The 25,404-nt window shown below is 46.4% G+C and overlaps 3 protein-coding genes across 5 annotated transcripts in view; 2 read left to right on the forward strand and 1 right to left on the reverse strand.

The window, feature by feature from the left end:
• The window catches only part of PPP1R14D (protein phosphatase 1 regulatory inhibitor subunit 14D), a 25,291-nt gene extending 14,382 nt beyond the window's left edge, over positions 1 to 10,909 (forward strand). The window contains exons 3-5 of one of the 3 annotated variants that reach the window (XM_070378217.1): positions 9,475 to 9,558; positions 9,712 to 9,744; positions 9,949 to 10,909. In XM_070378217.1, the coding sequence (XP_070234318.1) occupies positions 9,475 to 9,558; positions 9,712 to 9,744; positions 9,949 to 10,014 (183 nt within the window). In that variant the 3' untranslated portion in view covers positions 10,015 to 10,909. Of the gene's footprint in view, positions 1 to 9,474 lie in introns of all 3 variants that reach the window. The other 2 variants (XM_070378215.1, XM_070378216.1) reach the window with 2 other exon arrangements.
• A 194-nt stretch (positions 10,910 to 11,103) lies between these two features.
• On the reverse strand, positions 11,104 to 18,190 carry ZFYVE19 (zinc finger FYVE-type containing 19). Its single transcript, XM_070378214.1, has 12 exons — positions 17,998 to 18,190; positions 16,476 to 16,597; positions 16,254 to 16,307; positions 15,750 to 15,868; positions 15,508 to 15,653; positions 15,052 to 15,160; positions 12,741 to 12,950; positions 12,226 to 12,305; positions 11,814 to 11,912; positions 11,585 to 11,712; positions 11,388 to 11,502; positions 11,104 to 11,300 (listed from the first exon to the last, which is right to left on the reverse strand). Exons 1-11 carry the CDS (start codon positions 18,049 to 18,051, stop codon positions 11,424 to 11,426), a joined length of 1,200 nt encoding a protein of 399 aa, XP_070234315.1. The 5' UTR covers positions 18,052 to 18,190; the 3' UTR covers positions 11,104 to 11,300; positions 11,388 to 11,423.
• A 115-nt stretch (positions 18,191 to 18,305) lies between these two features.
• Positions 18,306 to 25,404, forward strand: part of DNAJC17 (DnaJ heat shock protein family (Hsp40) member C17) — a 30,274-nt gene continuing 23,175 nt past the window's right edge. The window contains exon 1 of the mRNA XM_005903953.2: positions 18,306 to 18,434. Within this exon, the coding sequence (XP_005904015.1) occupies positions 18,357 to 18,434 (78 nt within the window). The 5' untranslated portion in view covers positions 18,306 to 18,356. The remainder of the gene's footprint in view (positions 18,435 to 25,404) is intronic.

Here is a 25,404-nt window from a genome sequence, read left to right on the forward strand (position 1 = left end):
AGTAGAGAGAGACAATAGCCAAAGAATCTTGTTTTGCAAGATCAAGGCAGGGGAAAAGCTGTAGAATTATGAGCTCATAAGGTTAGAAAACAGGACATGTGGGAAGACTGCTCCCAGGAAATGACTGGAATAAAATACCTGACCTGTGGTTGCCATGGCAATTGTCCAAAGGTGCCAGGTGGGAGTTCCTGTCCTAATCTCTGCTCTTTTCAGCAGGAAGCAGGCAAGTGGGTGGGAAGCACTAGGTAGAGGCTGGTCACCTTGGGCAGGGATTGAGGCAACTCAGTCTTCAGCTTACCCAGCTTCAGTTCTACCTTCATAGAGTCCCTCTCTACTAGCTGCCCGCCTACCCCTGGCCACATGCCCACCCTGGATAGCACTGCTGGATTGGTTCCAGGAGTAGGTTGCATTACTGCTTTTAGTTTAGTTTAATGGGACCCAACCTTCCTTTGTTGAAGGGCCCCACCTCTTCTCACTGGGTGTGCAGCCTGTTTTAGGGTCTTGAGAAGAGCCAAGTCTGGATTCAACAAGGCAAACTGACTTGGGGCCCCGGAGCTCCTGTTGTCCAGAAATGATTGTGTAGATTCAGCTTTTAAGCAGGGACTTAAACACTCGTGAGCTTCTCCTGTTTAACACTATGCTCCGGTTTGGTTACCATCCCCTACTTCCTGTCTCCTTTACAAGGCCCTTTAATGGATTTGTACTCAGAGCCTTTGCTAACTTTCCCCCTTCCCTTCCTATCACTATTCAAACCACTGTAATCTACAAACCACTGCAACCTGACTTCTGTTCCCACCACTCTATTGAGACCTCTTGGCAAAGTCGAGGATCACTACCTGGGGGGCTAAATAGTGTACATATCAGCAGGGGACACTGTTGACCACCCCAGAGTTTTGAAACATTCCTGTCGTTTCCATGACACAGCCCTTTTGATGTGTTGACATTTTAAAAAACAATCTATTCAACTTACAACTATAAAAATGTACTGCCTGTGCCTCCCGAGGTCTCTCTTGAGTTCCTGGGTGATCAGGGATGACCCTCCACTCTGGCTGAGTGGACCTTGATTTGTCTATCAGTCTTCTGTGAGGTCAGGGAACTGTTCATTTCTGTGCCTGCCGTGTCTCATAGTATCTGGCCTCGTGAAGTTTTACCCTCTGAATGTGTACCTTGTGTTCAGCAAAAGCTCAGGAGAACCCTTCTGCAGACTTTTGGAGGTCTCTTTCTTCATAACTCCCTCCTCTCTGGAACTTGTCCATTTACAGCCACCTCAACCCCAAACTCTGATCTCTGTCATATCAATTTAGTATGACCACTGCGCTCTGCTTGGGATCTGCCTCTCTGCTCTGTGGTCTGGAAACTGCCTTCAGGATGAAACCCAGGACAATTGTAGAGTTTATCTCTTTCATTTCTCTTCCTTCCCAGGTAGTGCTGAGTTAGTTACCTGTTGTCTAAAGTCTGAGAACACTGTTCATATATTTTTGTCTAGTTTTCTAATTATTTTCTGACTAGTTACTTATGTTGAGAGAATAAATCTGGTCCCTGTTACCCCATCATCAGAAGTATAAACATCTTGTTAACTCCTACTCAGCCTTCAGGTCTCAGATTAGAGATCACTTCTTCCTGGAACCCTTCCTAAACCCCGGTCTTGGCTAGGTTCCCCTTTCATGTGCTCCTATAATATCTCATCAGAGTGCTTAGCTAAGCTAAGTCACTTCAGTCGTGTCCGACTCTGTGCAACCCCGTAGACGGCAGCCCACCAGGTTCCCCTGTCCCTGGGATTCTCCAGGTAAGAACACTGGAGTGGGTTGCCATTTCCTTCTCCAATGCATGAAAGTGAAAAGTGAAAGTGAAGTCGAGAAGTCGTGTCCGACTCTTCGAGACCCCATGGACTTCAGCCCACCAGGCTCCTCCATCCATGGGATTTTCCAGGCAGGAGTACTGGAGTGGGGTGCCACTGCCTTCTCCTCAGAGTGCTTATCACCCTGTATTATAACTACCATTTTGCTTGTCAGTATCCCTCAGGAGAATATAAGCTTTTCGAGAGCAAGACCATATCTGCCTGTCTTGCTGTTATGGCCCCAGGACTCATCACAATGCTTGGTGCACAACATGCTCTCAATAAGGATGCATTTAATAAATGAATGCTAAATCAGATGAGCTAGAAACCGAGGAAACAAAGGAGAAAGTCTAGAGCTTAGGGTGAAAGAACTTAGAATCCTAGCACTAATTTGCTTTTAAAAGGGTATAGAAGGACCAAAACTAGTAACAATGATTAACCATGGGCAGTGGAAGGAATGAGAGGGTAATTGAGGCATTTTTTCCCTTCTTTCTTTTCTAAATCAACTTTATTGAAGCATAATCGGCAGACAATAAAATGTGCCTATTTTTAGAGTAGGGGGTAAGCATTAGCTCGTCAAGATATGGAACATTTCCACCACCCAAAAAGTTCCCCCCAATAGCACTTACTTTTAAACAATTTATACAACCAAATTAATTAATGCATCTGTTTTTACTATGTCTCCTCAACTGCCCCTAAGATAGGTTCTTTGAGGGCAGGATCTTTGTTTTGCTCACCGAAATTCCCAAGGTCAGAGTGCCAGGTTAATAGTAGCCACTGGACACACTTGTTGAATGAATAGATTCCAGATAATTAAATACTCAAATAGAAAAGGTAAAATTATCAAATATCTAGGAAAATGTAAGGTGACTATCAAATATTTACCCAAATCAGTATGGGAAGAACCTACTAAGCATAGAAAAAAATTTTTTAAAAATGAAGCAAAACTCAACCTGGAAAAAAACATTATTTCCAATTATATAATACACCTATTTCTCCAATGCCTCCCCCAAACAATATATCCATGATATATGGAATGCTAGGGATAATCTGAATCAAAACAAACAAATAAGCTTCTTTAATCAGTTAAAAAAAAACCCTCAACAACCCCACAGAAAAATGGAGAAGGCAGCAGTTCTCGCAGTGTGTTCTGGTGACACCAGGGGTTCCCAAGACCTTTTCAGAGGGTCTACAATTATTTTCATAAATAATGCAATAAGTTGTTTGCCTTTTCAACTGTATTGATATACGCACTGATGATGCAAATCAGTGGTGGACCTTGGCATGAATCAAGAAAATTGCACCAACCTATTCTAGAAGTCATGATCTTCCCCATCAGGCAACTTTCACTTAAGAAAGTCCCTGATGAAGCACTACAAAACCTTGAGTTTACATCTTAAATTAAAAAAAAATATTTTTATTAAGGTGTAATCAATATTCGTTTCAGGTGTACAATGTAATGACTTTATATTTGTGTATATTGCAAAATGATTACCATAATAAGCCTAGTTAACCGCTGTCTTCATACATAGTTTCAACAAATTTTTTCTTTTTCTAAAAATAATTTTATTTATTTATGACTGTGCTGGGTCTTCACTGCCGGGCGAGCCTCTCTCTAGCTGTGGTGCGAGGGCTTCTCATTGTGGTGGCTTCTCATTGCAGAGCACAAGCTCTAGGGCATCTGGGCCTCAGTAGTTGCAGTGTGCGGGCTCAATAGTTGTGGGTCCCAGGCCCTAGAGTTGTGGTGCAATAGTTGTGGTTCGCAGGCTTAGTTGCTCTGACTCATGTGGGATCTTTCCGGACCAGGAATGGAACCCTTGCCTCCTGCATTGGCAGTTGGATTCTTTTTTTTTTTTTTTGACTGTGTTGGGTTTTAGTTGCGGCTCATGGGCTTCTCTCTAGTTGTGGTACCTGCGACACGTGGGATCATAGTCCCCTTATCAGAGATCAAACCTGAACCTGTGTCCTCTGATTCTGAAGGTAGGAAGGCAGATTCTTGACCACTGAACCACCAGGAGAGTCCCTGGCGAGCAGATTCTTTACCACTGAGCCACCAAAATTTTTTTTCTTGACAGGAGGACTTTTTTTTTTTCTTTTTTCAAACCCATGCTCCCTGCAGTGGAAGATTCTTAACCACCAGACCACTAGGGAAGTCCCAAGGAGGACTTTTAAGATTTATTCTTTTAGCAACTTTCTTTTTTTTTTTTTTTTTTTTTTTTGACTTCCACTAATACTTGTTAAATTTATTAAACAAGAAGGCCATTAGACTGAGGTATTTCTAATCCCTTGGCATCTACAAGTAAGCCAATCAAAATATAAGCTTTAAATATCTCAAGGTTACACATCTAAACCTAAAAAGGACAACAATCATAGACAGCCAACTAAGCCGGTATTCTGACCTGGAGAATTCCAAGGACAGAGGGGCCTGGCAGGCTACAGTCCATGGGGTTGCCAAGAGTCGACACCACTGAGCAACTTTTCACTTCGCTTCACTTCACTGTGTATACATGTCAACCTCAATCTCCCAATTCATCCTCCCCCACCGCCTTCCCCATAGTACATCTGTAACTCTATTTCTGTTTGGAAATAAGTTCATCTGTATTGTTTTTCTAGATTCCGCATGTAAGTGATATTGTACAACATTTATTTCTCTCTTTCTGACTTACTTTACCCTGTATGACAACCTCTAGGTCCATCCACCTCTCTGCATATGGTACTATTTCGTTCCTTTTTATGACTAAGTAATAGTCTATATCCCAGAGACTACTCTTGCCTGGAAAATCCCATGGACAGAGGGGCTTGGTGGGCTACAGCCCATGATGGGCTACAGTCCACAATCCAGTGTGGAGATTCCTTAAAAAACTGGAAATAGAACTGCCTTATGATCCAGCAATCCCACTGCTGGGCATACACACTGAGGAAACCAGAAGGGAAAGAGACACGTGTACCCCAATGTTCATCGCAGCACTGTTTATAATAGCCAGGACATGGAAGCAACCTAGATGTCCATCAGCAGATGAATGGATAAGAAAGCTGTGGTACATATACACAATGGAGTATTACTCAGCCATTAAAAAGAATACATTTGAATCAGTTCTAATGAGGTGGATGAAACTGGAGACTATTATACAGAGTGAAGTAAGCCAGAAGGAAAAACATAAATACAGTATACTAACGCATGTATATGGAATTTAGAAAGATGGTAACGATAACCCTGTAATGAGACAGCAAAAGAGACACTGATGTATAGAACAGTCTTATGGACTCTGTGGGAGAGGGTGGGAAGATTTGGGAGAATGTCATTGAAACATGTGAAATGTCATGTATGAAACGAGATGCCAGTCCAGGTTCAGTGCACGATGCTGGATGCTTGGGGCTGGTGCACTGGGAAGGCCCAGGGGATGGTATGGGGAGGTTGGGACAGGATGGGGAGCATGTGATTTTTTTAAAAATAAAATTAAAAAAAAAAAAAAAAAAAGAAAACGAAAAGCAGGGTAAAGGCTGAGAAAAAAAAAAATAATAAATAAATATTCTAACCATAAAATATAAAAAAAAAAAAAACAAACTTGAGAGGTATGAAGTTTCTAATACTAGTGGTATAAAATCAAATGCTTAGAGACCTAATGGGGATTCTTGGATAGTTTCCGGTGCTTGGTATAATGCCAGAGAAGGTGTGGAGAAAGGGAACCCTACTACACTGTGGGGTGGGAATGTAAATTCCCACAAGTATGGAGAAAAGTATAGAGGTTCCTAAAAAATGAAAAATAGAGTTACCATATGACCTAGAAATTCCTCTCCTATGCAGGTATCTGGAGAAAATCAGAATTCAAAAGGATGCATGCACTCAGTGTTAATGCAGTACTATTTACAATAGCCAGACTATGGAAGCAACCTAAATGTCCATCAATAGAGGAATGGATATAGACTATGGCTGCTAAGTCACTTCAGTCATGTCCGACTCTGCTCGACCCTATAGACGGCAGCCCACCAGGCTCCCCCGTCCCTGGGATTCTCCAGGCAAGAACACTGGAGTGGGTTGCCATTTCCTTCTCCAATGCATGAAAGGGAAAAGTGAAAGTGAAGTCGCTCAGTCATGTCCAACTCTTCACGACCCCATGGACTGTAGCCCACCAAGCAACTTTCAAATAGGCGGTACAACATTATTAATGCTAGTCACCATGCTGTGCATTAGAGCCCCATGACTTATTTATTACTGGAAGTTTGTACCTTTTGATTTGTTTTACTCATTTCGCCTTTCCCCACCCCCACCTCAGCAACCACCAATCTGTTCTTTTATTGATGAGTTCTCTTTTTTTTAATGCCACATATAAGTGAGATCATACAGTGTTTGTTTTTCTTTGATTTATTTCACTCAATGTAATACTGTCAATGTAATTCATGTTGTTGCACATGGCAGGATTTCTTTCTTTTTTATGGCTGAATAGTTTTCCAGTGCATATGTATACACCACAGTTTCTTTATCTATTCACCCATTGATGGACGCCTAGGTGGTTTCCATATCTTGGCTACTGCAAATCAACACTGCAGTGAACATGGGGGTTCATATATGTTTTTGAATTATTGTTTTCATTTTCTTTGGATTAATATCCAGAAATGGAATTACTGGGTTATATGGTAGTTCTATTTTTCAGTTTTTGAGGGACCTCCATACCATTTTCCATAGTACCTGCACCAATTTACATTTCTACCAACAGGGCACAGAGGTTCCCTTTTCTCACATCCTCACCAACACTTGTTATTTATTTTTTTGCTATCTTTATTTTAAAAATACATGCACATGGTAAATTTTTTAAAAAATAATAAAATGGTACACAAAGATGTAAAATGAAAAATATGTCTTTACTAACTTATAGAAACACTTGTTATTGTCCTTTTGATAATAGCTATTCTAACAGGAGAAGGCAATGGCACTCCACTCCAGTACTTTTGCCTAGAAAATCCCATGGACGTAGGGGCCTGGTAGGCTGCAGACCATGGGGTTGCTAGAGTTGGACACGACTGAGCGACTTCACTTTCACTTTTCACTTTCATGCATTGGAGAAGGAAATGGCAACCCACTCCAGTGTTCTTGCCTGGAGAATCCCAGGGACGGGGGAGCCTGGTGGGCTGTCGTCTATGTGGTTGCACAGAGTCGGACACGACTGAAGCAACACAGCAGCGTTCTAACAGTTATGAGGTTATATCTCACTGTGGTTTTGATTTTCATTTCCCTAATGATGAGTGATTTTGAACATCTTTTCATTTGCCTGTTGGCCATCTATATGTCTTCTTTGAAAAAAACGTCTATTCACATACTCTGCCCATTTTTAAAAATTAGATTTTTTTGCTATTGAATTGTCTCAGTTCTTTATATATTTTAGATACTAACCCCTTATGATTTGCAAATATTTTATCCTATTCAGTAGGTTGCCTTTTCATTTTGTTGATGGTTTCTTTTGCTGTGCAGCTTTTCTCTTTTAATGACTCTATTTTTTATTTTAATGACTTTCTTGTTTTAGGTTCACAGCAAAATTAAGCAGAAGGTGCTGGGAATTTCCATATTCTCCCTGTCCCCACACATGCACAGCTTTCCCACTATCAACACCCCCCTACTAGAGCACTAGTGCTCATGAATTTATATTGCTACATCATAACTACCCAAAATTCAGGGTTTATATTGGGATTCACTCTTGGTGCTATACCTTCTAAGAGTTTTCACAAATGTATAATGACGTGTGTCTACCCTCCTGGTATCATCACGTAGAGTAGTTTGGCTGCCCTAAGAATCCTCTGTGTTCCACCCATTCACCACTCCTCCACTGTAACCCCTGGCAACCACTGGTCTTTTTATTGTCTCTGTAATTTTCCAGAATGTCATATGGTTGGAATTGTACAGTGTGTAGACTTCTCAGGTTGGTTTCTTTTGCTTAATAATATGCATTTAGGCTTCCTCCATGTCTTTTTATGGTTTTATAGTTCATTTTGTTTTAGCACTGAATAATATGCCATTGTCTGGGTGCACCACCATTCATTCATTCATTTACCTACTGAAGGACATCTTGGTTGCATCCAAGTTTTGGCAATTATGAATAAAACTGCTATAAACATTCATGTGCAGGTTTCCATGCAGATATATTTTCAACTCATTTGGATAAATATCAAGGAACACAAGTGCTGTTTTGTATGATAGGAGTATGTTTTGTGTTGTAAGAAAGTACCAAACTGTCTTCCAAAGTGGCTATGCCATTTTGCATTCCCACCAGCAGTGAACAGGTATTCCTATCTCTCCACAGCCTCATCAGCATTTGGTATTTTAGTTTGTTTTTGTTTGCCATTTTAATAGGTATGTAATGGTATCTCATTGTTATTTCAATTTGCAATTCCCTAATGAAATGGCAACCCACTCCAGTGTTCTTGCCTGGAGAATCCCGGGGATGGAGGAGCCTGGTGGGCTGCCGTCTATGGGGTCACACAGAGTCAGACACGACTGAAGTGACTTAGCAGCAGCAGCAATGACATATTATGTTAGCATCATATGCTATTTGCTATCTTTGTATCTTCTTTGGTGAGGCAGATATACAAAATTTCCCCCTGTTTTTAAATTGGATTATTACTTTCTTATTGTTGGTTTTGAGAGTTCTTTGTATATTTTAGATAACATCCTTTATCAGATATATCTTTTACAAATATGTTCTCCCAGTCAGTGGTTTGGTTTCTTACTCTCTTTACCTTCTTTCATTTTTACTTTTATAAACTATGTATTGCTTAAATTTTTGCAATGACTATAATAACTTTTAAAGTTAGCTTTATTGAGCTATGATTCATATACCATACAATTCCCACTTAAGGTATAAAATCCAAATAGTTTTAACTATCTTCATAGGTTGTACAACCACCAGTATGGTCTAAGTTTGGAACATTTCACTATCCATAAAAGAAGCCCTGTACCAGTTGGTAGTCACACCCCATTCCTTATCACCACCAGTCCCAGCCTTAGGCAACCACCAGTCTACTTTGTGTCTCTATACACAAACATCCTACTCTGGATGTTTCATACAAATCGAATCATATAACATGAAGCCTTTGTAACTGGCTTCTTTCACTAACATGTTTTCAAAGTTAATCCCAGTTGTAGCATGAATCAGTCCTTTATTTCTTCTTATTGCTGAAAAATACTGTATGGCTACATAATATTTATTTATCCATTCACCAGTGGATGGTCATTTGAATAAGAATAATGCTTTGAACTGCACTCATATGTGATTTTTACATGAATATATATTTTCACTTGTCTTGGAAATAGACCTAGGAGTGGAATTGCTGGGCCAAATGATAACTCTATATTTAACATATTAAGGAGCTGCCAAATTGTTTTCCAAAGCAGCTGTACCATTTTATATCCCTACTAACAATGTTTATAACTCTTGAAATTAAAGATACTCTTTTTAAAGAACCCTAGACTTTCAGGTAGAACATAGTAGGTGTTTGGTAACTGTTGAATGGACGGATGAATGGGTGGTTCGAGTAAGGAGAGGAACTGAACATGGAAAATAGAGTGGGAGATGGGTGAACCCACTGCCTTTCACTCCAGCACCAGCTGGCTGGGCTCCTCTGAGCCCCATGTGGTTCCCAAACAGGATCAACCAACTTCTTCAGAGCCTGAGATCGACCTGGAGGCTCTCATGGAACTATCCACAGAGGAGCAGAAGACTCAGTTGGAGGTAGAATTGGGGACCAAGGGGAACCCAAGAACCCAGGTTCTGCTTCCCCATCCAGTGTGGGGAGAACCAGTTCAGAGGGGGAAATTCCTGGGAGACTGGGGACTCGTGAAAAAGTGCTGTGGCTCAGGGACCCACTCTGCTTTCTTCCACCAGGCTCTTCTCCAAAACTGCCCCCGCCCCACAGAGGTAAGGGATGCTCTGGTGGTCTGGGCTAAGAGGGGGCCCAGTGGGCCAGCAGCTAGTGAAGAGGAAGGTTTGGCCCTGGGTCCTTCTCCCCTTTCCTGACTTGGAGGCCATGGAATCAGGTGGAGACTAGGGGGAGCACTGTGGTGGGGTAGGTGTGACCCCATAACCTGATCTCATCCCTGCTTCTGCTCCTCTGTTTCTCAGCCTTTTATCTCTGAGCTGCTCAGTCAACTAAAGAAACTTCGGAGACTCAGTCGACCTCAGAAATAAGCCTTGTGAGACTAGCTTCATCAGCCTCAGCACTGCCCAGTCTGCCCTGAACCCCTGGATCTTCAGCTGGGTGGGAAACCACTCCTTGGGACCCAGACGAGGAACATGGAGAATGAGGAGGGACATTTGAACGCCACTGTCTGTGTGCAGCCACAGCTGGTTCCTGTCAGCTGCACTGTCTGGGAACCAGTCATGGCTGTTGCCCACTGCCTTCCTATCAGCCAAGTGGATAAAACCTTCAGGAACCCCAGCTTCATGGAGTGTGGTGCATATCTGTGCTGACAGATGGGGGAGGGAGAGGGTGAAGTCTTATACCAGAAGGCCAGCATCCAAGTCACTAGGCTCCCATATACCTCACCCGTCCACATGTCCAGCCACCCACCCACACATGCCTTGAGAATTCAAAGATACAGGTCACAGTTCTGTGTCAGAGAAATCACCATCATGCAAGGTCCCAGAGGCCAAGCAGAAGGCACCTGGCTAAGACACACAGCATCCTGCCACCACCAACAGGAGCCTAAGTGGCAAAGACCAATAGGAGAGTTAACTGGAAAAACCTAGTTGGGTCCGGGGGCATCAGAAGCTAAACCTTCCTCCCCCACTAACTGATCCAGGAGGCCTCAGGCTGAGGACTCTTTCTTGAGCCAGCTCCAAGCCAGAGGCTAAAAGAGAAAAAACAGGGACTAAGCAGAGGGGTGTAAAGGGTATAGGCTGAGAGCCCAGTGGTCAGGTAAGGAGGGAGCTGGTGGAAACTGACAGTGGGTCTGAAAGGCAGGCAGGTGGGGACAAGAGCCCTGGAGGTGGCATCCTTTGGGAGTAAGGCCAGAAGCAGGGTATGCATTCACTGTTTGTGTAGGCAGTGTCTGAGTACTAGAAAGGTTGTATAATCCAAGATGGTGGGGCCTGGGGGCATGCCTACTGCATGTGAGGCCACCAGGAGGGGTGGGGCTGTTCCTGCCTAGAGAAACTTTTTCCTTCTTCCTCACTTCACAGGACTCTGCTCCTGTACCTCTCCGAGGGCCCAGGCTCAGGATCCATAGGGTTCTATAGATAAAAGATGCTGGTCCAATGAATCACACACTTTATTAAATCCTCCAAGTACCAGCGGAGGGCCCTGGGCTCTTGAGCAAGTTTCAAGGCTCCTCCTTAGATTCAGACTGGTCTTGCCCTGTCTCTCACTTCCAATCCAGACTCTAGCGCTGGAAGGCTCCTGACCTCTGCCTTCCCTCTGGCTCCTCCAGTCATTGTCTCCAATGGAGAATCCTTCCTCCTTCCAGGAACGGAGGCTTAAGAAAGGGCACATTCATAAGCAGTCCAGCCTGTCATGTCCTCCCATCAGATGCCCTGGAGGGCGCCCCAGCCTGTGTGCTTGCCTGTAGGATGACGTTCCCGGGAGGACCAGGGCTCCCTCAGTGCCCTTGGCCTTTATGCAGGGGCTGGTAGGCAGATGTCTGGTGCTCTTTAAGCTCAAAGGCATCATGGCCTTCCCTGCGGAGCATAGAAATAGGTCAGAGATCACAGGTAGCCCTGGAACTCTCCCAGCCCCAAAGAACATTCCACCTTCACCCACCGGAAGCAGCGGTTGCAGTAGAGGTCTCCGTCGCAGCCAGCACAGCGAAGGGTGGCATCCTCATTGCAGATGCAGCACCAAGGGAGCTCCTCTTCCTCTTCCTCAGGCCTGGTGGCCATGGCCTGGGCCTTTAAGGACCAGAGAGGAATGGGGGACATCAGGTACCTGACGGAGGTGGGAGGGAGGCTATGATGGCAGCCTGGGGGTCTGTGTCTGTGGTTCTTCTCACCTTAGGCTCTGCCCCGCAGGACTGGTCTTGGGGTTGGGGAGTTGGCTCCACAGGGATGTTAAAGCCACTTGCCTCATCCAGGGCAGCTTCTTCGGTGAGCTGTGGACAGAGTGAAGAGGTACAGCTCCTAGCTCCAGGCACCCCGCCAATGCACAGTATTTCTGCACTCTGTGGCCTAAGCTCTCAACCCATCTTCCTTGATCTATTGTCTGTGGCTGCTGATGTCCCATCTCAAGGGACCAGGGGCAGGTGTGGGTCATGGGGGTAGAGGAACTCCAGCTAGAACAGGAGCTGCAGAGTGACAGGCCAGCAAACCCCAGGGTGGGCACAGAGTGAATGGGGCCAGGGGTGTGGTGGGGCAGCACAGCAGGGACCAGACAAGGGGTGGTCAGGTGGGTAAGGCAGGGCCAACCTGCCGCAGGACTCTCTGGATGGCCTTCTCTTCCTCCTCTTCATCATCGCTGTCGGGAAGGTAGTAGTCCTGGAGGGTCACTTGAAGATGGAGGGCAGGGAGCAGGGGAAGAGGAGTGAGGTGGAGAGCTCACCGGAGTGGCTGTACTGCTGTCCCCGGGAGTGGTGTGGTTTCCAGCGGCACTTGTTCCAGAGTTAAGCCGCCTCCGCAGCCAGTCTGATCAGAGTGGCTCTGACCCCCCTCTGCTCTGATCTCCACTCTGCCCCCTCTGCTGGGCTGGACAGCATGAACAGAAGGTTCTGCACCTGAAGGGACCCGGGGCCCCTGCCCCCTGATGGCTGCCCCTTGTTCTTCATCCACCGTTTTGCCCTAGCACTTGTCTCATGGTTCTAGGCAGTGCTCAGTAGACTCGGCCTGGCAGAGAGTACAGCCACTGTGCAGAGCTTGGCCTGGGGGTGGGGGTCGGGGGGCCTGCCCAGGGGACACGAGTGAGTGGCTGTTTTACCAGCCTTTACCTCTGTCTGGGTCCCGTCCCTGCAGCACAGCCAGGCGCTTGGCGAGGGACAGGATGCGCTCCTGCCGGGTGTTCTCCTCCCGAAGCTCGACGGCTGCCTCAGCCAGCAACCTGCTCTTTTCCTCCTCCAGGGACCAGGTGGCTTGCCCCCTGGAACTGGTGCTCTGGGCCCCTGGGCCCCCCCGGTTGAGGTCGTTCTGGATAGAGGCGGCTAGAAAGAGTGATGCATTCAGGGAGGGAGACATTTTGGGATCTCTCATCAGAAACCACTGAGCCCATTTCCTAACTTTAAAAAACCCTCCACGAATTACCAGCTTTTTGTTCCACAATAGTTCCTATGGCTTATATTGCAAATAAAATTAGCTATTTTTATTCATTTTCCCAAATATAAGAAACCAGTAATCTTAGACTTTTTTTTTCAATTAAATTCATCCCCACCCACCTGATACTTTAACATGTTGCCCTTAGGGTGGGTGCCCCATGGTATGAGAATCACTGTCCGAAAGGAGCAGAAGATGGGGAGGCCAGGGTCCAGCCAGGCCCTCTGCCTTACAGGCTGGAATCAGCATTTCTAGGGAGCAGCACAGAGACGACATGAGGGAAGCTGAGGTCTTGAATGTCACTAGGGGGGAAGAATTTTAGTTGAGTGGGTGTGACTCTGACATGGTCCTCTTCAGCTCAGAGTTTTAGAATAAGACATTTGAAGTTAGACAGCTTTGGGCTGAAGTCCTAGCTTCACTACTTAATAGCTATGTGACCTTGGTCAAGTTCCTTAAGCTCACCAGGCCTCAATTTCCTCGTTTATAAAATATGGATAATAATATTAATCATAGGATTACTGAGGATATTCAGTGAGATTGTATCTCTAAAGCAGGGTTTCTTTTTTTTTTTTTGGCTGCACAACATGGCATGCAGATCTTAGTTCTCCAGTTAGGGATCAAACCTCTGCCCCCATCAGTGGAAGTACAGAGTCCTAACCACTGGACTACCAGGGAATTCCCCTAAAGCAGGGTTTCTTTTTTTTTTTCTTAAGGTTTTTAAACTTTTTATTTTGTATTGGGGTATGCATGCATTTGTGATACTTTCAGGTAAACAGCAAAGGGATGCAGCCATACATATACATGTATCCATTCTACCCCAAAACTCCCCTCCCATCCAGGCTGCCACGTAACATTGAGCAGAGTTCCATGTTAAAGCAAGGTTTCTTAATCTTGGTTCTACTGACATATTGGACAGGACATAGGCATACCTTGTTTTATTGCACTTCACAGATAATTGCTTTTTCTTTTTTTTCTTAGAAGTTGAAAGTTTGTGGCAACTCTATGTTGTCAGATGGTGGTTAACAATTTTTAGCAATAAAATATTTTAAAATTAGGTAGGTACATTTTTTTTTAAACATAATGCTATTGTGCACTTAATAGACTATAGTATACTGTACACAATTTTTTTATGCGCCAGGAAACCAAAAACTTCACGTGCCTCACTTTATTACAGTGAACTTGAACTGAACCCATAATGTCTCTGAGGTACGCCTGTAATTCTTTGTGGTGGGGGCTGCCCTGTGTATTGTATGATGTTCAGCAGCTTCCTTAGCCTCTGCTCACTAGATGCTAGTGGTACCCTCTGAGTTGCAACACCCAAAATGTCTCCAGACGTTGCCAATTGGGCCCTGCAGGGAAAATCATCACCATAGTTGAGAACCACTGATGTGAAGCTTTTGAAGAGCTCTGTCCAAAAGAATTTTTTATGATGATGGGAACATTCCATGTCACGTCATGGTCTGTATTTGTGCTGTCCAAGATCATAGCCATGAGTCACTTGTAACTACTGAGCATTTGAAATGTGGTACCATTGAGGAACTCAATCTTAAATTTAATTTTAAGTAAATAGCCTCTTCCTCCTTATCATCATCATCATCACAGAGAACATTCACTTACTATGAGCCAGGCAGGGTCCTAAGTACTCCTGGATTAGCCCATTTACTCCTCATGACTTTTCCATGAGGTAGGTCTTACCACACATCCTTCCATTTTACAGATGAGGAAAGTGAGACTTCAGTCAAGCAACATGCTGAGGGTCACACAGCTACTAAGTGGTAGAACAGAGAATCACTGTCTGAGCCTAATGCCTACACACTAATCCACTAGGCTTACACTGGCTCCCACTGGAGTAAACATTCAATAAATGGCAATCCTTATAATGTTGATATTCTCTAATTTATATTCACCTCCCAGAGTGTCAGCATTGGAGCCTCTCCCACCTGGGGAAAGAGTAGGGGCTGGGTCCCTGGGGGAGCCAGGTGGAGAATATACCTGGGCCTTCTTGTTCCCAACTCTCATCAATAGCCACCTCCGCTGTTAGCTGTGTCAGCAGATCCTGTGCCTGCTGCACCTGGGTCCTGGGGTCCGGTGGTTGATGTGCCTGCTCAGAGAAGGGAACCTCAGTGGGGAGCAGGGTAGTGGGGAAGCCACATCATAAGGCTCAGAGCAGTTCCGGTCAGGGCTGGGTGCTGAGGCATTCCCAAAACTCAGGGAAAGGGGACTAACCAAGAGCCCATGTAATCAGGTAGGTCTGGCAGTCCCCAACAGAACCTAGGGGCCACTCTTTGCTGCCCCACCCAATCCTGCTGCTTGTCCCTGGTTCCTTGGCCTGGCAGCAGGCCTCAGGAGCAGGAGGTACTCCTGCAAAGTATCTAAGCATACATGTATCTGGGCTTCTGCTGGGTCCCTGTCCCAGGACCTCCATCCCTCCAAAGTCACAGCACTCACCAGCTGGGGGGCCTGAGAAGATGGAACTCTGCCTTGCAGCACAGCAAGCCGCGCCTCCATCTCCTTGGTGGAAGGGACAGGACCCTGGGGTGCATCCTTCAGTGCAGCTAGCCTGGCTTCTATCTCCGCCTGCGAGGGCACTGACTCTGCAATTGGCATAGAGATGCCTTGTAATATCCAGAGGGTTCCTACTCCCAGGAGCCCCGGATGGTGTCTTTTCCACCCTGTCTGGGCCTGCTCACTGGGCTTGTTCTCCCGGCGGAGCCGTGCTAGGCGCTCAGCAATGACTTGATCTTGCTGGGTCAGTCCATGGCTCCGGGGAGTGCTGGGCTTCTGCTTGGCTTCCAATGCTGCCACACGCCTGGTAGGATATGAGATAGAGGCTCTTGATGAATGCAGAAGGGAGGGGTGAAGGCACCCTCTCTGTTTCCCATTCAAATCATTTCTAGGCAGCTAGGGAGGCCTCCAATGGACCATCTTCTGGGGCCATCGCTCATGTCACCCTGCACCCCAACCCAGCCAACTGGCAGGAGGGTTCAGCTGAGAGGGTGAGGTCTACCAAGAACCTTTTCTGGGGAACGGACTGATGAGCTGCTCTCTGAGCCCAGGAGGGCACTCAGGAGCTGGAGAGTCAGCTATCCTCCTGATCCTGGGCTCACTTAAGCTACAGGCTGGGAAGAGACTCCTATCCTATGGCTCCTGTGTCCTTTCCCCTCCCCATTTGTCTCTGTCCCTTCAGCACTTACTTCTTGTAGTTCTGAGGTGGTGACCACTTGGAGGCACTGGCAGGAGAAGATCCTCTACAGAGAAGAAATCTGGTGTCAGAAGTCACCCACCATCTGCCTATCGGTGCCCTCCACCCCAAACAATCCCGAGTCGACCTCTAGACCCAGAGCACAAGGCTGAGAGGCCTGGCCAGCTGCCAGCTGCCATGCTCGGCTGAACCGTCACCCGTGTTGGCTTCTCACCTGGTCAGAACCTCATGGCACTGCTTGCAGACCTTCTGTTGAGTGTTTCCAGCTCGGGGAACTGCTGCACTGAAGCTAAGGCAGCCGGAACAGAAGGCCCGGCCACAGTTCTTACAGCCATACTACAAGAAACATGAAGCAAGGAGTCTACCTCTCACCCACCCCTGAAGGCTCCTCACGGGGACTCTTTGAACACACACACAGAGCAGACACTGAAGCTGTGACCAGATGCTGGGAGGAGGATGGGGAATGGGGCCCCTAAGGCCTGGGGAGAGATGCGGGGTGGAGGGCAAAGCGATTCCTGTCTCCAATTTTCTATTCAAATCTCATAAAGCTTCATGCAAAATTCACATGCTTTCTACTCGGTCTTCCCTTACACAAGAGTGTAAACGACAAATAGGCAAAGTCCCATGCTTCAGGTCACTGACTCTTCAACAGAGGAGAAAGAGAATGCAGGGCCCATGCCTTCTCTGTTCTAGCAGAGATGGAAGGAGGTTTGACTCAGGATGGGATGGCAACAATAGCCTCCATTTATTAAGCATTTACTGTGTGAGTGAAAAGTGAAAGTTGCTCAGTCATGTTGGACACTTTGCGACCCCATGGACTGTAGCCTGCCAGGCTCCTTTGTCCATGGAATTATCCAGGCAAGAACGCTGGAGTAGGTAGCCTCTCCCTTCTCCACGGGATCTTCTCAACCCAGGGATTGAATCCACATCTCCCACACTGCAGGCAGATTCCTTACTGTCTGAGCCAGGCACTAAATTCAGTACTTAACGTTCATCACTTGATTTAATTCTCAATTTATACACACTATCATACTTAATCCTGACGACAACCATTATCATTCTTATTTTAAACAGGATCAGAGAGGTTACTAGACTTGCCCAAACCAAGGTCACCTCTGTGAATGATAGCAGAGCCCCAATTTGAATTCTGACCACTTTGACTACAAAACCCAGGTTTCTGAGGGCTCCATGATCTGCTTCCCTACCAGCTATTCATCCCGCCTATCCGGTTCCTATCTCCTGGTCACACTGAGGCAGAGGAAGCCTGCTGTTTACCATGGGAACTTGGCAGGTTTGTGCTGAGGATAAGTGAGACTTTGCTATGTTGCCCTGGAGACAGGAGAAAGGGCAGGCTGCTTGATGGTGAGGGCTTCAGAGCAGAAAGAGTAACGGGCATGGTGTAGTGGAGAGTGGTCACAGAGTATTAACTAAGACCGGGCTGCGGAGGAGCAGGGTGGAGGGAAACAGCCAGATCCTACACTTGGCAGACAGAAAAGCTTAGCTTTCCGAAAATGACAGGAGCCCGATTTACAGTTTACAGGGAACTCACATCCAGCACCATAACCCCGAAAGCAAGGGAGTGTTAGCCCCGTTTTATAGAAATGTTAACTGAGGCTCTGTGGCTTCATCAAAACCACACGTCTGGAGAGGTGCCATAAAACCAAGCCTAGGACTGCAAGTCCCGTGTATTTCCCTCCACTTCGCGTCCTCCCTCTAGCCCGTGAAGAGAGACTCGCCTCCTTCTTGAAGATGGTGAACTTGACAGCGCATCCGTAGCACCTACTCTCCATCCTGTTTCCCGGTGCAGCGCAGCAGGATCCGCAGAGCAGACCTCTTGCGGGTCAGGTACGGGCCCCAGGCACCTTCACCCAGCCCCGCCCCTACCTACCACGCCCACTTGCGCGGGCCAGCCAAGGCCTCCGACAGGAGATTCACGACAGTCACCCCAGCCGGAGAGCAGCAGCGGCGGGCGCGAGGGCTGCCGGGAGTCGTAGTTCGTTCACCATTCAGCGGGCTTGGAGCCGACAGTCCGCGGGAAGCCCCACACGCGTAGACTTTTGGGAGTTGTAGTACTAATCCAATCAGAGTTGGAACCATGGCGGTGACCAAGGAGCTCCTACAAATGGACCTGTACGCGCTATTAGGTATTGAGGAGAAGGCGGAGGACAAAGAGGTGAGAACGGGGGTGAGGAAAGTCGATCCTGAGCGACCTGGCGGCCCTCCCAGCCTTGGCGCCTCACCTGAGGCTGGCACCAACATCTTTCCAGGTTCCGCCGGGCCCTGAGTGGGGAACGAGAGGCGGCCCAATGGCTTCAGAAGGGGATTCCCAGACCTTCCTCAGACCTCAGGGGTCTGAGGGCCTCAGGAAGAAGAGGTGGCACGAGCGAGAGGTTACTCCGCGGGGCACTGTACTGTGCTCTTCGGTGGCCCTTGTGTAGCGGAGGCCGCCGGCTGAGCCTGGGAGGCAACCCTACCCTACTTCTTGCGCCTGCGCAGTGTCAGCCTCTGATGCCCCTTCTGTCTAGACTGCGGCTAAAGGTGCTTCATTCTGTCTCTCTTGCTGGCTGATTTAACTATGTTAAGAGCCTAGGGCGGAAGAAAGGCCAGGTCTCAAGGTTCCTCCATTCCTTTTTCATACCTTCAGTGGCAGTGTGACCTATGACTTTGCCATCTCTGTTTTCTTTTACACCCCAGCCCATTGACTCTTTTCTAGTAGCAGATGCTCAGGTGTTGCCCTCTCAACATGTGCTAGTGGCCAGAAGCAGGAGGATCAGAAGGGTAGGCAGATGACCTGGAATTGAAGTTTCACAGGAAACTCCAGGTTGATAAATGTGCCAGGGAGTGGTACACTGATCAAGCTGTAACTAAGATCTCTGTTACTTCCCCCAGGATTATGGTGGTGGCTGTAGCAGTGTAGGAAGTGGAGGCAGATAAGTTATCAAATGAAAATTAGTGCCTACAGATGCCCCTGTACTTCCAGGCTGCTCTGCTTATTGTCTGAGTGAGCTTGTGGAAAGAGGAAACTCTGGGACAGAAAAGCAGGGAGACCACAGGGCCCTTGAGGAGTGATACAGTCAGTCAGTACAGAACTGGTCCCAGGTGGCTCAGGGGTAAAGAATTCAGCTGCTAATGCAGAAGATGCAGGAGATGCGGGTTGGATATTTTGGTTGGGAATATCCCCTGGAGGAGGAAATGGTAACCCACTTCAATATTCTTGCCTGGAGAATCTCACGGACAGAGGAGCCTAGTGGACTACAGTCCATAATGTCGAAAAGAGTCAGAAACGACTCAGCACAGCACAGCACCACCTATATAATATCATGTGCTGGACACTATTTTAAGTATTCTATATTTATAAATTGTTTAATTAGTACTTCATTATTAGTGGACATTTCACACTGGATCTAGCCAATGTGTTGGAACCTTGACGTTGAGAACTCCTGAGGAAGGCAGTTATGAGCCACTGATGTATATATTAATCAGAAAAGTGACATAATCGGATTTTAAAGAAAATATTCAAAGTCAATTTGCAGAAAGGACACAGTACGCGATGGGTAGAGGAGCTGCCACCGGGGGATCAGGTGAGGCTGTTGTCTAGTCAAGAGGCTGGGGTCTAAGCAGGGCAATGAGGTTGGTATTCAGTTTTCACTCAGGTGAAGTAAGGGGTAGGTGAGAAGACTGCATTGGCTGTACTGAATCTTAGTTGCAGCACATAGGATCTTCATTGCATTGTGTGGGATCTTTTACTGTGGTGCACGGACTCTAGTTGCAGCATGCAGGGTGCGGGCACATGGGTTCAGTCGTTACGGCATGTAGGCTTAGTTCTCCGTGGCATGTAGGATCTTAGTTTCCTGACTAGGCATCAAATCTCTGTGCCCTGCAGTGGAAGTGCAGAGTCTTAACCACTGGACTGCCAGGAAAGTCCTTCCATCTGTGTTTTAGAAGAGGGTAGAAACTTTTTCCCCCAAACACCATTTGATTCCACAAACTTTTATTAAATGTCTACAAGTGAAGAGAGCAGTCCCTGGAGGGTTACCTCATCATGTCTGTTTCCAGGCTCTCTGTCTCTTGCTTTTGTAGTTCATTGTTTAGAAATGCAGAAGTCAAAAGTTGATAATTCTAGAAGGTGATGCTTTCTAATCAGATGGCGGTTTCCTACAGAGTGTAACTTGTGTAGAAAATGACAGCATTTATAACTAATCTTAACAAGTGAGGCCAAGAATTGTTGCTTGTTACATCCCTGTATTGAGAATGGATGGAAATCATAATACAGCATTGAGGTGTATTGGGATTGTAAATGTGCCTTTATAATCATCTTTGTGCTAATCACCGCAGGCAGTTAAGAAAGAGAACTTTGGAGTCAGACTGTATGCATATTGGTTCCATTACTTACTTAGTTCATGACCTTGAACAAACATTTAACTTCTGTGTGCCTTGGCTTCCCCATCTGCAAAATGGGAATGATGGCAGTCCCTCCTCACCTGCCTTGTTGTCTGGCTTAGTCCAGGCAAAGCACGTAGAAGGCACTTAGCACAGACTCGCTGCAAGTTCATTCATGCTGTTATCATTGTAGCTTCACCTTCCTACACTGTAAGCTCTAACGTCCAGTGCAGTCTCCCACAGCTCATGTCTAAGGTTGCCCTTCACGCCTCACCCCTTCTCATTTGTTAGAGTCCCTCATTCACTTCACACTACACCAGTGATTCTCAGCCAAGGCAGTGGTCAGAGTAGAAGGGAGGTGAGGCATCAGGGAGGTAGAACAAGATTGAGGATCAGCAGAGTTCACAAATGTTTGGGCATGGTGGGACTTCAGAGCTGAAGAAAATACCGCTTCTGTTTTCTGACAGCTCACACAATATAGTAAACAATGAATTCTGAGGTAGAGTGAAAGAGGTTGAATAAAAGCATGTAAGGAAGGCTTCCCTGATGGCTCCGTGGTAAAGAATCTGCCTGCGAATGCAGGAGACAGGGTTGTGATCCGTAGTCCGGGAAGATCCCACGTGCCGTGGAGCAACCAAGCCCATGCACCACAACTACTGAGCCTGTGCTCTAGAGCCCAGGAATCAAAGCTACTGAAGCCTGCCTGCCCTAGAGCCCATGTTCTGCAACAAGAGAGGCCACCGCAATGAGAAGCCTGCACGCCGCAACTAGAGCAAAGCCTGTGCAGCACTGAAGACCCAGAGCAGCCAAAAATAAACAAAAAATTTTTTAAAGCCTATATGGAAAATGCTGTCAGAATAAAGAGGAAGGCATGATTCATGTGATTGGTAGGATCAATGAAGACTTCCCCTGAGGAGGTATTTTTATGCAAGACCTTGAGGGGAGAAAGGAATATTTTGCAGCAGGGTTAAAGATCATCATGGTCATTTACTGTCTTCATTTTATAGACAGGAGGATGGAGGCTCAGGGAGGTTATGGAACTTGCTGAGATCACCCAGTGAGTGAGTGTTGGGCCATATTGGAGCCCTAATTTAGTGTTCCTACCACTGCCCTGCACAAATCCGTGGAAGCTGACATGTGAATTTCTGTCCTGTTTATAGCAGCCTTGCTTTTCATTTGAAGCCCTTTGCAGGGTACGTAACTCACTGTATCTTGCCAGGTATTACTTGGTAAAGCTAGGTGCTTGAAAATGCGTTTTGATCAACCCTTTGAAGACTCAACTTTTAAATGTATTTACCAGGAAAACTACCATGGAAACTTACTATTGACCTTTTCAGGTTATATTTTATTATTGCTTTAAGGAAAAGGCGATTTTACCTGTTTGCTAGCTAATACTTGTATTTAAATCACTTGTTTCAGTTATACCCTAGAATGTGATCACTGACATCCATTGTTTCTTACCGATATAAGAAAAGTAAGACAGAGAAGGACTTGAAGGAATGGTATGAGGTTAAAGTGCTTGGCATGACAAGGATTGGGGCATTGCCTAGGATTTGTTGAGGATGTGGCGGGAGATGAATCTGAAAAATGTGGTATCTCTGGGCCTCTAGGCCCTGGGGTGGCTATACTTGATTCTGTGGGGGTCTGGGGGCCATTTCTGGATTTGAGGTGTGTGGGACTCAGTCCACTGCCTCCAAATGGCTGCCTTGCCTCCAGCCTCTTGCCTCCAGACCAGGCCCTGAGGCGCTAAGGTTGGGCACTGAGCCTGGTTTCACTTGTCATTCATTCATTCACTGAGGGCCTGACCGGCACTGGGTGGGACCAGGAGCCCAACCTCCAAGTCTTCTTGATATTTCTCTGATAATTAACTCATTCCTGGGTTTGGCTGTCTGGCTGAAGCTCTGAAGTTTTGAAGTTACTTGGCTACCTGTTAAGTCAGAAGGAATGATTCATTTGTGTTTGTAAGCTATTCATTAGTGTTCAAGATAATACCTCACATTTATATGACACTAAAGTGCTTTCACATAAATTATCTCATTTGATGTGATCTTCAAAATAAGCCTGTGAGATATGCAAGGACTATTAGCTCCAATTTATAGATGAGAAGACTGAGACCTGCAGAGTTTAATTGATTTGGCCAGCATAAGGTGGCTAGTAAATGCAGAGCACCTGCCCAAACCTGCATTTTATATGCCTCTTTCAGAGCTGTTTTCCATGACCCACAACTTAGGAGCAATTAGGGCAACAAGAGATGGCTCCAGAAAGCCTCTCGCTCCCATCCTTGACACAGATAGAGATTTGACTCTGAGTAAAGCTGCCCGACCTGGGTTAACTTGAAGGATATTAAGCCAACCTGGACAACTTGAGGACGTGTATTAAAATTTGTGTTAAAACTACCATAGTGGAGTTTTCATCTTAGTGAAGGTAGAATTCAAAATATTCTCTATTTGCATAACTGCTTTCCCTATTTTTGCTGCTTCTGAATACTTTTATTTGGTTATTATTGTTTTTCTTTAAGTCAACTCTCTTCTTTTTACTAATATAATTTTGTTTATGAAGGAAACCAGTGCATTAAGGGGAAAAAAGAATGAGATGTAGGAAGTACCAGGGCCAAGAGAGAAAGAATTCTGTGCCCAGGCAGAGAGAATGACTTTGGGGGTAGGGACCGAGGACGTTAGGGGTTGAGAGTGATAGCAGGCCATGGGGGTGAGGTGAGGAGCCGCCAGACCCAGGGTATCTGTCAGATCTGAGGGGTGGGAATCTCCAACCTGAGAGAAGAAGGCAGGTGAGAATTTGAGAGTCTGGGCATGATGTAAGCCTGCTTAGGGTAAGGGTGGGAGGGAGAGGCAGGCCTGAGAGAAGAGGGCATCTGAGGAGGTGGAGGTGGAAAAGGAGACTGGCCTCCAGATGTAGACCAGTCTGGTTTGGGGATGTGGGCTGAGAAGGAGGGCAGGGCCGGGGTTGAGGCCCAGGAACGGATACTGGGAGCACCAAAGGGAGAGCCTGAGGGGAGGGAGGACCAGAGGAGTGACCTCAGGGATGGGCTGGGGACCTGGATCCTTTAAGGCACATAGGGGCAACATATGGACAGAAGCAGCCCAGGCCCTGTGCATGGTCTTGGTTGGTTCAGGCTGCACAGGTCACTGTCCTGAGTCTGGACCATGGACCATGGTTAGCAGACCGAGAGATGTTGGCGTGAGGTCCAGGTGCCCCCAGAATCATCTCACAGTACTACTGGCAGGCCTACATTTGGAAATGCTGAGCTGAGAGCACTGGTCTGGGCAGTGGCTGGCACCCTCTTTGCTCAGAGCCTTAGGAGCAGTCCCGTTTCCACAGAAATTTAGAAATTTCTCTGTAGTGCTGTTGCAGTGTAGACCATAGGCTGTAAGAAATGAAAGTGACCAATCTTTTAGGCAGAGGGGACTTCCAGGTAAGTGCCTAGAGCTCTGTGGTTTACTTCCTGCTTATGACATCAGGCGGTCACATAACCTTTGGGGTTGTGACTAGTGCAGGGTTGATGAGATGTCTGCCTCCCCCAGGCTTGGCAAGAAAATACTGCCCAGGCTGAGATTACTAACTCTTCCTCCTTCTGGCACTGGGCCTGTAATGACTTCTTGCTGATTCGCCAGCATGATTTGTTCATTCAGTATCTGTTGTCACATGGAGTGGCCTCCCTGTGTGTCCTCTGTATCTGAGTCTACCCTGTGGACTTACTTGTACTATTAATACTTACTTGGCTCCAAGTTTTATTATATGGAAGGATAACAGCCTTCTAAAAAATAATGATCTCTTCTTTGTAGGGCACCTTTCTTTTAAGTTAATGATGGCTATTTTACATTTATTGGGCCCCTTAGCGCCTGGCTTTTTTGTCTAAGTTGGGAATTCATTCCTTTCAAGAGGTGAAACTGGAGGCAGGTGGATTGTCAGAGGCCCTCCTGTGTGCCTGGCACCAAGCCCAGTGGAGACGGCGGGAGACCCAGCTCCAAGCTCCTTTCCCTGCTCTGGGCTTAGGTTGCTGCAAGTGGCCAATCCAGTTATGGAGCCTCCAGGAAGGGCTGGGCTAATGCATAACTCATTCTTCCCCTCTGTGATGCAGGGGGATAACATTTAGTTCCCACTATGGTTCTTTTATAGTCTGTTGTAGTGATTTCTCCTTAAGAGGAAGTGTTAGCAGGTAGAAGGAGAAATTATGAAATAGTGTGGGAGGATCTCCAAGGCTTGGAACAGCACCCACTTCCTTCTGCTCTTCAATAGGCCAGAAGCAATTGACATAGTTGAATTTTCCTAATTGTGTTTGGTTGAGAACAAATGGATGTTTGCCCCTTTCATTCAAAAGGTATTTATTGTGTGCCTACTGAGTGCCAGGCACTGCCCAGTGCACTGTTCTGGGCCCTAGGGATAAGCAAAATTCCCTGTCCCCTAAAGCGCATTCCCTTTATTTCTAAGAACCCCCATAATTCCCTATACCTGTGTGCTCTCATTTGAAGTACAATCATAACCGGTGTGTCTGTTTTTCCAGGCCATACCAAAAAAGAAACAGCAGATTTATAAGCACTTCCAAAGATATGCTGGTACCTGGCGCAGTCTAGTAGGGAAGAGAGATTTCTATAAAAGAGTAGAATTTGAGGGACTTCCATGTTGGTCCAGAGGCTATGACTCTCTGCTCCTAATGCAGGGGGCCCTTGCTTCATCCCTGGTCAGGGAACTAGATCCTGCATGCCACAACTAAGACCCAGCTCAGTCAAATATACTTTTTTTAAAAG

The sequence above is a fragment of the Bos mutus genome, chromosome 10 (genome assembly GCF_027580195.1).
Source record: "Bos mutus isolate GX-2022 chromosome 10, NWIPB_WYAK_1.1, whole genome shotgun sequence".
In the NCBI taxonomy this organism is placed as follows: domain Eukaryota; kingdom Metazoa; phylum Chordata; class Mammalia; order Artiodactyla; family Bovidae; genus Bos; species Bos mutus.